The sequence below is a fragment of the Amblyraja radiata genome, chromosome 7, assembly GCF_010909765.2.
Source record: "Amblyraja radiata isolate CabotCenter1 chromosome 7, sAmbRad1.1.pri, whole genome shotgun sequence".
In the NCBI taxonomy this organism is placed as follows: Eukaryota; Metazoa; Chordata; class Chondrichthyes; order Rajiformes; family Rajidae; genus Amblyraja; species Amblyraja radiata.
Window position 1 is genome coordinate 45494496 of NC_045962.1, and position 15653 is coordinate 45510148.

At 44.3% G+C, this 15653-nt stretch overlaps 1 protein-coding gene across 2 annotated transcripts in view; it reads right to left on the reverse strand.

The window, feature by feature from the left end:
• The window catches only part of pard3b (par-3 family cell polarity regulator beta), a 1048449-nt gene extending 1038193 nt beyond the window's left edge, over positions 1 to 10256 (reverse strand). For both annotated transcript variants that reach the window (XM_033024356.1, XM_033024355.1), the window contains exon 1: positions 9920 to 10256. In XM_033024356.1, the coding sequence (XP_032880247.1) occupies positions 9920 to 10039 (120 nt within the window). In that variant the 5' untranslated portion in view covers positions 10040 to 10256. The remainder of the gene's footprint in view (positions 1 to 9919) is intronic.
• Positions 10257 to 15653: the final 5397 nt, after the last annotated feature.

A 15653-nucleotide genomic window follows, 5' to 3' on the forward strand; every position in this document is an offset into this window, starting at 1 on the left:
GAGCTCCGCGAACTACAGCTTCGCGATGTTGGAGCAACGGCCCAGCACCCTGGAGCTTCAAACAGCGATCCAGGTAGGTATCGCCCGCTCCGTGGTGAATCCAGTGCCGCACCACCGCCGCTGCCGAAGCTCTGGTCTGTTCCCGGTCTCTGGTAGGAAAGGCCGCTCCGATCCAGTGGTAGGCCGCGAGGGGGGGAGGAAGCTACTCGGAGAAATAGTCTTGTCCTCGTCAGGAAGCGACTGGGAAACAGTTCACCCCTTACCCCAATCCCCCACACAGAAACACTAAAGAATCCCCAAAACAAACTGTTTAGACAAACTAAAATTAAAAAATGTATAGTTCTGGCCGCCATGCTACAGGAAGGATGCTATTAGACTGGAAAGGGTGCAAACATGATTTACTTGGATGTTACCATATCTGTTGAGTTTGAGCTATATAGAGAGGCTGGATAGGATGGGTCTTTTTTCTGTGGAGCAAAAGAAGCTGAGGAGTGAACTTTGAAGTTTATAAAAATCTTGAGAGAGAAATAAGGTGAAAAACCAGTCTTTTCCCCAGGATAGTCTAAGACTGGAGGCATAGGTTTAAGGTGATGGGGGAAAGATTTAAAATGAACCTGAAGGGCAACTTTGTCCGCACAGGGTGGCATGTACGTGGAATGAGCTGCTGGAGAAAATGGTAGAGGCCGGTGCAATTATGGCATTTAGAACATGTTTGGAGAAACGCATGGATAGGAAAGGTTTGGAGGGACACAACCCAGTCAAAAAAAAAAGGCAGCACGGTGACACAGCAGAGTGGCACAATGGAGCAGCAGGAGAGTTGCTGCCTTACAGCGCCAGAGACCTGGGTTCAAAACTGACTAAGCGTGCTGTCTGTATATACGTTTATACGTTCTCCCCGTGACTGTGAGCGTTTTCTCTGGGTGCTCCGGTTTCCTCCCACATTCCAAAGCCATACAGGTTTGTAGGTTCATTGGCTTCTGTAAAATTGTAAATTGTCCCCAGCATGTAGGATAGTGCTAGTGTATGGGGATCTTTGATCAGCGAGGACTCAGTGGGCCGAAGGGCCTGTTTCCACACTGTATCTCTAAACTAAACTAGCTCAGTCGGGTAACTTAGTTGGCATGGATGAATTGAGCCGAAGGGCCCGTTTTCATGCTGTACAGTTCTATGACCAATTCAATCAGGAATATCTTCCCTTCAAACCTTACTAAATGTTCCTCATTACCTTAGCTTTTCTAAACTAAGTGTCATGAATGTAATATTGAAAACAAAACAGACAATTTGCAAATCTCATTAAGATACGTAAAATCTTAATGGTCATTGAAAGGGTAGAACGTGGTGTAGATCTTTCTCCCAACTGGAAGACTAGAAGCAGGGATCTTTGTTTCAAATTGGGGGTTAGCAATTCAAGACTGTGATGAGAAGAAATTTCTTCCCCCAGAGGATAGTGAATTCTTATTGAATTGCAGAGCAGGCACGAGGAGATTGTTTCTTTTACTCATTTCAGTTGAATAATCTGAATAACAGTTAGAATTAGTTCTTGAATTCTGGCTACAAGTATCCATCTGAATTAATGATTGGGGGATAAATCCTGCTCATTACAATAAGAAGAGATTCTCTGTTCTTTGAAATAGTTGCATTTTTAAACAACTACCCGAGCAAGCATTCAGGGCCTTGAGTTAAATCTCGTTCAAAAGTTGACTGCGTCTCCCATGAATACAATAGTGGAGAGACAGCCTGGATTTTTGTGCTCAAGTCTATGGAAGTGTACATGAGCCTCAAACCTTTCAACTGAAATGCAAGAATGATGTAGATTGGTAATATCCAGGTACAAGCGATCCCCAGGTGGAAGCAGATCCACATAGTCCAGGTAGCCCGCACGTTTGCTTGCATTTGAGATTTGGGTTGTAATCAGCAGAGGCCCTGGCTGACATGTCACTCTCAGGTATTAACAGTAAACACAGACTCTGACTGTATCAGAGTAACACTACTCCCACAACACAACACCACCTTCTTATGGTTTCCTCCATCAATACATTTTCATCAGAAACAGATGGGGGAAAAACGAGAAATCATTGCCCCTTCTGGTCCTAATTCATATTGTTACGTGTCAAATAGGTTGCAACAAGTTGTGTAATTGAACACCTCAATTGGTTACCAAGCACTTTATGACTTTAAAGTCATGAAAACTGCCGTATACAAGCACTTGGTTATTTTGAATTAGCTTGCCAAACCTACATCCATAACGATGCAGACATGCTGACTTTAAAGATACTGGCAAACAACAACCTTACTCACATTCACGTAGTTGCAAGCAGGTACATTTTCCAGCTGATGTATATGACTGTAATATTTCATTATGAATAAAGTTTACTTTTTAAATTAAAAAGTGTTAAGTACCACAATGGGGATTGAAAAAAGGTCAACAAAAAGTCAGTAGTGGTTTCCATTCCTGATGATAATGTTTCGCCATCCATTTCTTTAGGGCGATTCATTATAATAGACGTAATAAAACTGAGCTAAGGTTTCCAGACTTCATTTATGTTACTGGATAGACTCGGCTTGTACTCACTAGAATTTAGGAGATTGAGGGGGGATCTTATAGAAACGTACAAAATTCTTAAAGGGTTGGATAGGCTAGATGCAGGAAGATTGTTCCCGATGTTGGGGAAGTCCAGGACAAGGGGTCACAGCTCAAGGATAGAGGGGAAATCCTTTAGGACCGAGATGAGAAAAACATTTTTCACACAGAGAGTGGTGAATCTCTGGAACTCACTGCCACAGAGGGTAGTTGAGGCCAGTTCATTGGCTATATTTAAGAGGGAGTTAGATGTGGCCCTTGTGGCTAGGGGGGTCAGGGGGTATGGAGAGAAGGCAGGCACAGGATACTGAGTTGGATGATCAGCCATGATAATATTGAATGGCGGTGCAGGCTCGAAGGGCCGAATGGCCTACTCCTGCACCTATTTTCTATGTTTCTATGTTTCAAGGTTCATGATCCTAACTTATTTTACTTTGAAACAGGTATTCAACCATAAATTAATAAAGGTAACAAATAAATATGTTATAACAACCCTAACCACTACCCTACCTCAGCACTGAACTCCTCACAACGCAAACCCATAACCCAACCTCGGCAACAAATTACTCTGGACTTTGCCCTACTATGTACTTTGGCTTGCACTATCATGATAGGTTAAAATAAGTGATCATTTATTGTATCTGTATTTAGTTTGTTGCTTTTAATGTGCCTCTAAAGCTGCAGCAAGTTCGAATTTCATTGTAGACACAAGAAACTGCAAATGCTGCCATCTTGAGTAAAATGCACCATGCTAGAACTTCTCAGAGGTCAGGCGGCATCTGTCCAGGGAAAGGGCAGACAACATAAAGGGAGACAAAAGGTTGTCAGATAAAGAAAGATGAGGAAATGAAAAGCCACAGGATGGGTTATGTGGAAGGGGACAGGGGAGGAAAAAGGGGATAATAGGAAATAAAGGAATCGGTACACTACCCATGTGGAACACAAGGTGCTGTTCTTATTCATACTATTGGGTTGTACGCTATTCATTGTCCAATATTCCGTTCATGGTGCAATGACAATTAAACACTTTTGACTCTTGTCTGAAGACACAATATAACGCTGAGATACACAAGGACATATTAGGCTAGGTGACAATAACTTTGGTCAGAACTAGATTTAAGATGATTTTGGGAGGGAATTCCAGACCTTGAGAACAATGAACATCCACAGTTAAACTCCAATAACCCGGCATCCTCTAGTCTTTGGCAGTGCAGGACTGGCAGATTTCTGGACTATTGGATCATCTTTCTGTTACTATCCCAACACCACTTGAACTCGCTTTATTAAATGTTACACATATTGTAATACATTTTCCAATGAACCAGGGAGCATGGGAACTGTGGCCCCGGTAAGTAGAAAGGAAATTGTGCAAATATGACCTAGTGAGGCAGATGGCAAACCACTGGTATTTGAAAATGGTCGGACAACAGATGAAAGTAGTTTTACTGTATAGAACGATGTTGCTTCACAAGAAATGCATAATTAAAATATATTTGATCGAGTTATAGAAAATGGTATCAAGGCAGAACCAAAGGCTTGTTCAAATTTAGATTTGAAAAAGGGCCTCATAAAAGAGTTCATAAACAGAAGATTAAAGGAGAGCAATTATGGAGCTCTGATCCCAGACAACAAAGGCAGAATGATTACTGATCAGGGATGCACAAGAAGATAGAATTGTAAGAGGACTAAGATATTGCTTATGGAAATGGAGGAGGTTACAGTGCAAGGGAGGGATGTCGTCACCAAGGAATTTGATGATAATTTAAAAAATTTGTGGCTGTCAGACCTGAAATCCCTGTAGGTAACAAGTACAAAGAAGGTGGGTGAATAGGGCGTGCAGAAAGATTTAGACAACAAAGTTTTACACAGTGAAGTGCGGGCCAGCAAGAAGTTCAATGAAATAGTCAAGTCTCAGGATAATAAGGGCAGAGAAGAGAGTTCCAACAGCAGGTGACTTAAGAGAGGGTCGATAATGTATGACATCACTCAGCAGAAGTAAACATTCTTGATAGACACAAAATGCTGGAGTAACTCAGCGGGACAGGCAGCATCTCGGGAGAAAAAGAACGGGTGATGTTTCAGGTCGAGACCCTTTTTCAGACTGATATCAGGGGAGTGGGCGGTACAGAGATAAAATGTAGTCGGAGGCAGTAGAACTGGGAAGGAGATGGAGAGAGAGGGATAGCAAGGGCTACTTAAAGTTCGAGAAGTCAATGTTCATACTGCTGGGGTGTAAGCATACCCACGCACAATACGAGGTGCTGTTCCTCCAATTTTTGCTGGGCCTCACTATGACAATGGAGGAGGCCCAGGATAGAAAGGTCAGTGTGGGAATGGGAGGGGGAGTTAAAGTGTTGAGCAACCGGGAGATTAAGTAGGTTTAGGTGGACTGAGTGGAGGTGTTCAGCGAAACGATCGACGAGTCTGCGTTTAGTCTTGCCGATATACAGGAGTCCACACCTCGAACAGCGGATACAGTAGATGAGGTTGGAGGAGGTGCAAGTGAACCTCTGCCTCACCTGAAAAGACTGTCGGGGTCCTTGGACAGAGTAGAGGGGGAGGTATAGGGACCGGTGTTGCATTTCCTGCGGTTGCGGGGGAAAGTACCTGGGGAAGGGGTGGTTTGGGTGGGAAGGGACAGGTTGACCAGGGAGTTGCGGTGGGAATGGTCTCTGTGGAAAGGGGTGGAGATGGGAAGATGTGGCTAGTAGTGGGATCCCGTTGGAGGTGGCAAAACTGTCTGAGGATTATGTGCTGTATGCGACAGCTGATTGGGTGGAAGACGAGGACAAGGGGGACTCTGTCCTTGTTACAAATGGGGGGGGGGGGAGGGGAGGGGGAGCAAGAGCGGAGCTGCGGGATATCGAGGAGACCCTATTCTATAATGGAAGAGGGGAACCCCCGTTCCCTAAAGGATGAGGACATCTCCAATGACCTGGATTAGAATACCTCATCTTGGGCATGGATGCGGCGTAGACGGAGGAATTAGGAGTAGGGGATAGGGTCTTTATAGGAAGCAGGGTGGGGAAAAGTGCAGTCTAGATAGTTATGGGAGTCAGTGGATTTGTAATAGATGTAGGTCGATAGTCTGTCTCCTGTGATGGAGACAGTGAGATGTTAGAGATGGATTAAACCATTCTCTTTCAGTTATTCGTTTTTCATATCTGGGTGTTGCTGGCATGGCAATAATTTATTGCCCATCCCTACTCGCTCTCCAATCTATGGTGTGCTGAATTATTTGAAAACAGCATTTCAGAGTCAGCCACATGGCTGGGTTCAAAGATGCACTTAGACTATATTGGGCAGGGCAAGTAGAGTTTCCCCTGTGAAGGGTATTAGTAAATTGGATGGGTTTTTACAACAAATCGACAGATATGTCAGTGTACAGGATGCAAATCAATATCCTTGTTGTGTGGTGCCAGAACAACAGTCTTGCTCTTAATGGTAGCAAGACCAAGGAGCCGATTGGTGACTTCAGGAAGGAAAGTCAAGGGAGCATGCACCTGTCTTCATTGGTGCGTCGGCTGTGGTCAACAGCTTCGTTCCTGGTTCATGAACCAGCAGATAGATGCAATTACAAAGAAAGCTCACAAATGCCTTTATTCCCTCTGAAGTTTGAGCAAATTTGGGCAAATACTCTTATTGAACTTCCTCAGGTGTATGATGAAGAGCATACTGACTGGTTGCATCTGTCTTGTTTGGCAATTTATTGCCCAAGAACAAATGGACGATACAGAAAGTGTTGGCAATATCAGTCCATCACTGTTACTGCCCTCCCCACAATCACAGCCATCTACACAAAATGCTCCTCAAGAAGGTAACCAAAATGAAAGATCTATACCAACCGGACATAATCTCGCTGATACCATCAGGAAGAAGCTACATGAGCCTGAGAACTGTTAGTTCCAGGTTCAAGAATAATGTCTTCCCATCAGCCATCAAGCTGTGGTACCATCATGAGGCACAGTGCACAGGTGGTAGAGTTGTTGTTTCACAGCACCAAAGACCACAGTTCAATCCAGACTTTGGGTTCTGTCTGTATGGAATTTACATATTCTCCCTGCCATTGCGTACGTTTTCTCCCACGTCCCAAAAACATGTGGGTTTGTAGGTCAATTGACCCATATAAATTACCCTTAGTCTGGGAGTAAATCAGAACGTGGAATATCATAGGACGTGTGAAGAGGTGATCGATAGTCAACGTGATATTCGCGGGCCAAAGGGCCCGTATCCATTCCCACTCCAAAATTAAACTAAAAAAATCCCTGACCACCACCCTACCTCAACAGCGAGATATTCTTTGCACTGTTAAGGTTGTGCAAGAATACTCTGGCTTGCACTATTAAGATCAGATTTACCTAGTATATTTGTATATATTTATTTGTAAGAAAGAACTGCAGATGCTGGTTTAAATCGAATGTAGACACAAAATGCTGGAGTAACTCAGCGGGTGAGGCAGCATCTCTGGAGAGAAGGAATGGGCGACGTTTTGGAATCCAGCAGCCAGAGATGCTGCCTCCCCACTGAGTTACTCCAGCATTTTGTGTCTACCTGTATATGTTTACTTGTTGTGTTGTTGCATTTAATGTTCCTGTAAAGCGGCAACAAGTAAGAATTTAATTAATCCAGTCTCAGTGCATATGACAATTAAATGCTCTTGACTCTGGATACACCTTTTGCCCTATCCATCTTTCCACAACCTTTCTCTTTCTATAACTTCATGAGTGCTTCCAACATTTTCTCTGTTTAAACCTGTGAGTTATGAGTCCAGTCACGTAACTATCATCATATTACTATACGCAAATCAAATTGCAAATAGTATGGGCCAGCTTTTGGCATTGATTAAAAAGGTGGCTGTGTCATATGGATGCCCAACAAAATGGAAAATTCAGCTCAAGCAACATTGGATACCAGACAACAAAAAAGGCAAAAACAGAGACAACTGCAGGGTCAAAAGTGGTAACAATAGTTAATTAGTGTTGCACCTCAGGGATAGGTCCAGGGCCCATTGCTTTTCGTATTATCCATATCCATATTAACAATTTGGATGAGAATGTACAAGGCATGATTAGTAAATTTGCAGGTTACACTAAAATAGATTGTATCATAGAGAGTGAAAATGGTTAGCAAGAATTACGACAGGATCTTGATCAGCTAGGCAAATGGGCCAATGAATAGTAAATGAGGTTCATAGAAAACATAGAAAAGTAGGTGAAGGAGTAGCCATTCGGCCCTTCGAGCCAGCACCGCCATTCAATATGATCATGGCTGATCATCTAAAATCAGTACCCCCTTCCTGCTTTTCCCCCATATGCCTCGATTCCTTTAGCCCTAAGAGCTAACCCTAAATTTCTCTTGAAAACATCCAGTGAAATGGCCTCCCCTGCCTTCTGTGGCAGAGAATTCCACACATTCACAACTCTCCAGGTGAATAAGTTTTTCCTCATCTCAGTCCTAAATGGCCTAACCCTTATTCTTTAACTGTGACTCCTGGTTCGAGATTCCCCAACATCGGAACATTTTTCCTGCATTTAGCCAGTTCAATCCTTTAAGAATTTTATATGTTTCTATAAGATCCCCGCAATTTCTTCTAAATTCCAGTGAATACAAGCCCAGTCGACCCATTCTTTCGTCATATGTCAGTTCCCCAAACCCGGGATTTAACCTGGTCAACCTACGCTGTACTCCCTCAATAGCAAGAATATCTGTCCTCAAATTAGGAGACCAAAATTGCACACATTACTCCAGGTGCGGTCTCACCACAGCCCTGTGCAATTGCAGTAGGATCTCCTTGCTCCTAAACTCAAATCCTCTTCCAATGAAGGCCAACATGCCATTAGCTTTCTTCACTGCCTGTTGTACCTGCAAATCCCATGCTGACTTTGATCGATACTGTCACTGCTTTCCAAATGCTGTGCTATAACATAGTTAACAATCGACTCAAGCATCTTCCCCACTACTGATGTAAGGCTAGCTGGTCTATAATTCGCCGTTTTCTCTCTCCCTCCTTCCTTAAAAAATCGAGTTACGTTAGCTACCCTCCTATCCACAGGAATTAATCTAAAATTATCATCAATATACCCACAATTTCTAGGACCACCTCCTTGAGTACTCTGGGACGCAGACCATCAGGCCCTCGGAATTTATCTGCCTTCAGTCCCAGTAGTTTACCTAACACCTTCAATTCAGATAAGTGTAAGGAGTTGCATTTTTGGGAGTCAAACTAGAACAGGACTTTCACACTGAACAGTAGAGCCCTGGGAAGTGCTGCAGAGAAGTGATTTTACTTACTAAATAGTGGCTGAAACACCAGAAAGAATGCACCTTCTCTTCTTTAAAATAAGATCACTGAATAGCATTTTGTCTTTACAAGCAAACAAGATGAAATGTCTCTTCCAAAAGACAATACCTGTGCCAGTGTGGCATCTTCTCTACACCAGACCGTTGCGACCACTTAAGTGTCATGTCAAATCTCTGATTAATAGCTTGAATAAGAGACAGCACCCACTGCACCGAGTTGTGTAAATATTTATGAGTTTACCTTTTTGCAAAGTTCAAAATCATGAGCCAAAAAAAACGCATAAATGGGCAACATAGCAAAACCAGCTAGCAATCACTGAATAAGATGGGATTACATTTTCACTGATGAAATTCATTTTTAATCCTCACATGATGCAAAAGTGGAATCAAATCTATTTTAAAACTAAACCTCTGGTGTCCCCAAGTTAACATATACAGACAGAGCACAACAGAAGATTGAAGATGATTCTGAAAATGTAGAAGAATGTTGATATGCATTTGTTTGAAAGATACAAATATTACTAAAATAATATTTTTTTAAGTTTCATTTTGAATTTTGTTGAAAGATGCAGTTGTGCAAATATTACAAAGAATAGAGGAATAAAAGTCAATGTAAATAGGATTGGATGAATAGGTTATGACGAAGTTGTAAAGGATGATAGAAACTTGAAGCTCCTGGCCCCTAATATTAATTTTGCTTTGTTTTTTAAAGAAATCAGAAATTGACAACGTTTTTTAGCCAAACTGCTTTAACAACAAAACTCATAATCGTATGCGAGTTAGATCACAGATCAATACGATTACATTGAAAGCCGGAATTGGCTTCCTTGCAATAACCTCCTGTTGTTGATGGTAAATATAAACACCATAGTACTGGGCCGAATGGCGTGCGGCTGTGTTGCGACTATAATTACTCTCCTTACTCACAGTAGAAACTGTCAGTCACCATGTTAGATGGCAGTTTGCTCACAGGTAAACAATGTACCCAGTGTACCTTACCTTGGTTTATGAAGTCGCGCGTGTGTGCGGCATTCTTACCTTAGCGGTGTTCTTGCAGTATCTCTGGACGGCTTGGTGAATGAGCTGCTTGACGCTGAGGGTCCCGTCCCCGCAAGGCACGACGATGCCCGTGCGGCCGAACTGCACCGTCACCTTCATGCTGGCGGTGGCAGAAGCCGCGGGGAGCACAGGTGAGCGACTGACTGCCCGCACACCTGGGTGCGAGGGGCCGCTGCCAAAGGCGCTTCGTTCCGGAGCCAGATGCTGACAATCCTCCTCTCAACTCCACTTAAACGCTCCTCATCCTCAGACAATGGAAAGACAGGTGAAACAGTCTTTCTGGTAACAAAAGTAGTTCAAATAAATTCGAAATACTGTTAAGTACTTGGATTGTTCTCTATCTTTGTTTTAAAAAGAGGCAATTTTCCAGAAATTGAAACTTCATGGAAGTCGGTCGGGTTTGTGTTGTTGTTGTTGTTGTATTATCCCCGTTACTGAGGTTGCTTCTCTGCCCCCGTTTACAACGCAGGTGCTTTCAATAGGAAGTTTGGTGCCGAGCTCGCTGGTCCACCCACACGGCCGGAAGGAGCCGACTTCCTCTCCCAGGTGAACTGAGGCGGGAGAGTGGGAATAGGATCCAGGCAGAGATATAGAGGGGGGAAACTTTCTCCGGCCGCCTTCAAATCCCAAGCAAATTCCAACACAGACTGAGCTTCTCCTGTCTCTGGCTTAGATACGCGCGGGGTCAAGTATTAGGAACTCACCGCGTCACTCTGATACCGAAACTATTCCTTGTGGGGGGGTTGAGCTCCTGCGGGTGCCTTCTATTTTCCTGTGCTTTTTGTTCCTCCTCATAAGTTTCCGAGCTCTTTGTGAGACCTTTGTCCCGGATCTTCTGTCAGTGTGGTTTTTCACCGTGGAAAGGCTCGGTTGAAAGTTCCTTTTTCCCCCCCAAACTTCCGCGAAATACTTTTCGCCAAACTTTTCCCTCCCGTGGCCGCAGCGGCAACAGACACACCAGGCCTCAATCTCTTTCTCCCTCTACACTCAATCAGAAGTTAACCCTCTGCTCGCCAGAACTCTCTTCAAATGCAACTTTACTATGGAATGCATCATTGCCCGGCCGTAAGAAGAACATAAACGGCATTTGACATAAAATGCAGATTGAAAAAAAAAAGTATTTTGAGTAGACAGGTTAGTACTTGAAGTATCTCGAGTAACCTGGCTAAGAGCAAGAATAGACCCAAAATGCTGGAGCAGCTCAGCAGGACAAGCAGCATCTCTGGAGAGAAGGAATGGGTGACGTTTCGGGTCGAGACCCTTCTTCAGATACTCATCAGCTACTAATAAATCGGATTATTGACAGAGTAACCAATAAGGAGACGAGATTTATTTTAAAGGGATTTTTTTGTTTATTTGAATAATTTGTGATAACTGATAGAAGTAAAATTCAAAAGCTCTTTATTTCGAAAGGATATGGGTGGTGGGGGTGGAAATACAAGTTTAAGTGTGTTAGGCACAAGGAACTTCAGATGCTAGTTTGCAAATTTAGATACAAAGTGCTGAATTAATGCTCAGTAAGTCGGGCAGCATCTCTGGAGAACGTAAACTGGTGACATTTTGTGTCGGTTTCATCTTTAGGCCAAGTGTGTTATATTCTTTCTCAAGATTCTATCCTCTTACGTCATAGAAGATTTGCTTTTACTATGGCATAGGTTTGTGACTCAGGTACATTATAATCAAAGTAGAACAAGTACCCCTTCCCCTCTCCCTTCCCAGTTCTCCCACCAGTCATACTGTCTCCGACTACATTTTATCTGTACCATCCACTCTCCTGACATCAGGGTGAAGAAGGGTCACGACCCAAAACATCACCCATTCCTTCTCTCCAGAGATGTTACCTGTCCCGCTGAGTTACTCCAGCACTTTGTGTCCAGCTTAGAACCTTGCAGTGTAGTCTCTTGAAAGGTGGCAATCACTGCATGCCACAAGATTTCACAAACTGCACTGATAATAATAAACATAACATTTACTTCAATTATGTTGGATGAGGATTAATATTGGCAAGATCAAGAGAGAATTTAACTGCTACTCTAGTTCTAATGCTGCGAAGTTACTGTATATTATAGAACCATTATTTGAACATTCATGTCGACAACATCGCCAAACACTTGCCCTTGCCTGTGGGTTGCTAACCATTTTAACTCCCCTTCCCATTCTCATACCAACCTTTGTCCTGGGCCTTTTCCACTGCCAGAGTTATGTCATATGTAAACTGGAGGAATAGTACCTCATATTCCAATTGAGTAGCTTACAACCCAACAGAATGAACATTGAATTCTCCAATTTTGGGTAACTGACCAAAAACAATCCTTTCCACTTCTGTAAAGAGCACAAACTCACACGGGTTGAAACACGAGCATCTTTATTGTTCAGGTCATCAACTACACAGCATGTCATCACATGTTCACACTTTTACTCAGACTGGCAAGCAGTGGGCAGGATCTTACACTATGAATGTTACAATTAGGTGGGATTATAATTACTAAGCATTCTAATTGGCTAACATGCTATAGCCAATGCTACACCTTCCATTTGTATATATGCCTCAGGACTCATATTTTGTGTCTGTTCTCCATATCTCAACCTATTATCCTCTTCCCATCTCTGGCCTTTGTCCACCATCTACCAATCAAACCCCTCTTTTCCTGTATCCAACTATCACTTCCTAGGTTTTCTCCTGCTACCACCTCTACGAACTTTCTGCCCCCTTCTGCAATCTACAAAGAAGAATCTTCACTTGAATTGTCGCCCATCCTATTTCTCCAGAGTTTCTGCCTGACCCACTGAGTTTCTCCAGCACTTTTTTAAAGAAAGAACTGCAGATGCTGGAAAATTCGAAGGTAGACAAAAAATGCTGAAGAAACTCAGTGGGTGAAGCAGCATCTATGGAGAGAAGGAATAGATGACGTTTTGGGTCAAGACCCTTCTTCAAACTGATCACTTGTTTTCATCCACTGTTTTAAAGTTGGAGCATAGCTAGCGGTTTCAAAAAGATATTTAACCACAGTGGCACCACAGGATTTTACACCACAGACAATCAGATCAGATTCAGATTCAGATTCAATTTTAATTGTCATTGTCAGTGTACAGTACAGAGACAACGAAATGCATTTAGCATCTCCCTGGAAGAGCGACATAGCAAATGATTTGAATAAATAATAATAAGTGATAATAAGTGTCCGGGGGGTGGGGGGGTGATTGGCAGTCACCGAGGTACGTTGTTGAGTAGAGTGACAGCCGCCAGGAAGAAGCTGTTCCTGGACCTGCTGGTTCGGCAACGGAGAGACCTGTAGCGCCTCCCGGATGGTAGGAGGGTAAACAGTCCATGGTTGGGGTGAGAGCAGTCCTTGGCGATGCTGAGCGCCCTCCGCAGACAACGCTTGCTTTGGACAGACTCAATGGAGGGGAGCGAGGAACCGGTGATGCGTTGGGCAATTTTCACCACCCTCTGCAATGCCTTCCGGTCGGAGACAGAGCAGTTGCCATACCATACTGTGATGCAGTTGGTAAGGATGCTCTCGATGGTGCAGCGGTAGAAGTTCACCAGGATCTGAGGAGACAGATGGACCTTCTTCAGTCTCCTCAGGAAGAAGAGACGCTGGTGAGCCTTCTTGATCAGAGTTGAGGTATTGTGGGTCCAAGAGAGGTCATCGGAGATGTTGACTCCCAGGAACCTGAAGCTAGAAACACGTTCCACCTCCGTCCCGTTAATGTGGATGGGGGTGTGCGTGCCGCCCCTGGACTTCCTGAAGTCTACAATGAGCTCCTTGGTCTTCTTGGAGTTAAGGGCCAGGTTGTTGTCAGCGCACAATGCTGCTAAGTGCTGGACCTCCTCCCTGTAGGCCGACTCATCGTTATTGCTGATGAGGCCAATCACCGTTGTATCCTCTGCATACTTGATGATGGTGTTAGTACCATGTACAGGTGTGCAGTCATAGGTGAAGAGGGAGTAGAGGAGGGGGCTCAGCACACAGCCCTGTGGAACGCCGGTGTTCAGGGTGAGGGTTGAAGAGGTGTGCTTGTCTAACCTAACAGACTGGGGTCTGTTGGTTAGAAAGTCCAGTATCCAGTTGCAGAGGGAGGGGTCGATGCCCAGGTTACTGAGTTTGGTGATCAGTTTTGATGGTATAATGGTGTTGAATGCTGAGCTGTAATCGATGAACAGCATTCTTACGTAAGTGTCTCTGTTGTCGAGGTGGGAGAGGGCGGAGTGAAGTGCCGTTGAGATGGCATCCTCCGTACTCCTGTTCTTGCGGTAGGCAAACTGATAGGGATCCAGTGTGGGGGGTAGGCAGCTTTTGAGGTGTGCCAGGACCAGCCTCTCGAAGCACTTGGTGATGATGGGGGTAAGTGCAACTGGGCGGAAGTCGTTGAGGCTTGCCGCAGTGGAGTGTTTTGGCACTGGCACGATGGAGGTGGTTTTAAGGCACGTGGGGACAACTGCTTGGGCAAGTGACAGGTTGAAGATGTCAGTCCAGACGTCTGTCAGCTGCGCAGCACAGGCCCTGAGCACGCGCCCGGGGATGCCGTCAGGGCCAGCAGCTTTACGTGCATTAGTCCTACTCAGTGCCACGAATACGTCGTAGGGGGTGAGTGTGAGGGGTTGGTGATCGGCAGGTAGCACAGCCTTGATGGCTGTCTCTAGATTGTCCCTGTCGAAGCGGCCATAGAAGTGGTTAAGCTCCTCAAGGAAGGAGGCGTCGCTGGATGTGGGGGTGGTGTTGGAGGGTCTGTAGTCTGTGATGGCCTGGATGCCTTGCCACATGCGTCGGGGGTCGGAGTTGTTGTTGAAGTGCTCCTCAATCCTGAGCTTATGGCAGTGCTTGGCCTTCTTGATGCCCCTCTTCAGGTTAGCCCTGGCTGAACTGTAGGCTCGAGCATCGCCTGACCTGAAAGCGGTATCCCGTGCTTTCAGCAGTAGCCTGACCTCGCTGTTCATCCATGGCTTCTGATTCGGGAATACGGTCACCTGTTTGAGGGAGGTGACACTATTGATGGTGGAGTTTATAAAGTCCAGAACAAGTCAAGAATCATGACTTGAACATGTGGTTTTCAACAGCAACAGGAAAATGACATTAATCTCATTATAATATGATTGTTCCTCAAAGAGAATAATCATTAGGAAGCATGAAGTCAGCTGCAGCACAGTTGCTGTCCCCTTAGTAGGTGAGAATGCTCGACACAAAAACATTTGAATGTTCATAATCAATGCCAGAGACTTGAGTGTCGTACAAAATGCAGTTCTGACGGAGTGCTACACCATCAAATGAAACCGTTGCAGCGTGAAGAGGAGCATGAAAGATCCCTTGAATTTACTGACTGAACAGCATACATTTCTCTACAATTTTCTGGGCAATATACTCTATGCAACATCAGAAATTGCATTTTGATTTGTGGGACTTTTTATTATGCATAATTCACAATCACAATAATACTTTATTAGCCAAGTATGTTTTGCAACATGTGAGGAATTTTATTTGCCGAGTCAGTCATACATATAAAAAGCACGTAACACACAAAACACATTTTAAAATTACCATCCATCACTGTGACTCCTCCACGTTCTTCACTGTGATGGAAGGCAAAAAAAAAGGTTCAATCTTCCCTTTGCTCTCCTGAGGTCGAGGGCCTCGAGCCCTCCGTTGGTGGGATGATCTTGACACCCGTAGCCGGCGGCGGGCCCTCCACGTCGAGGCGATCAGCTCTTACA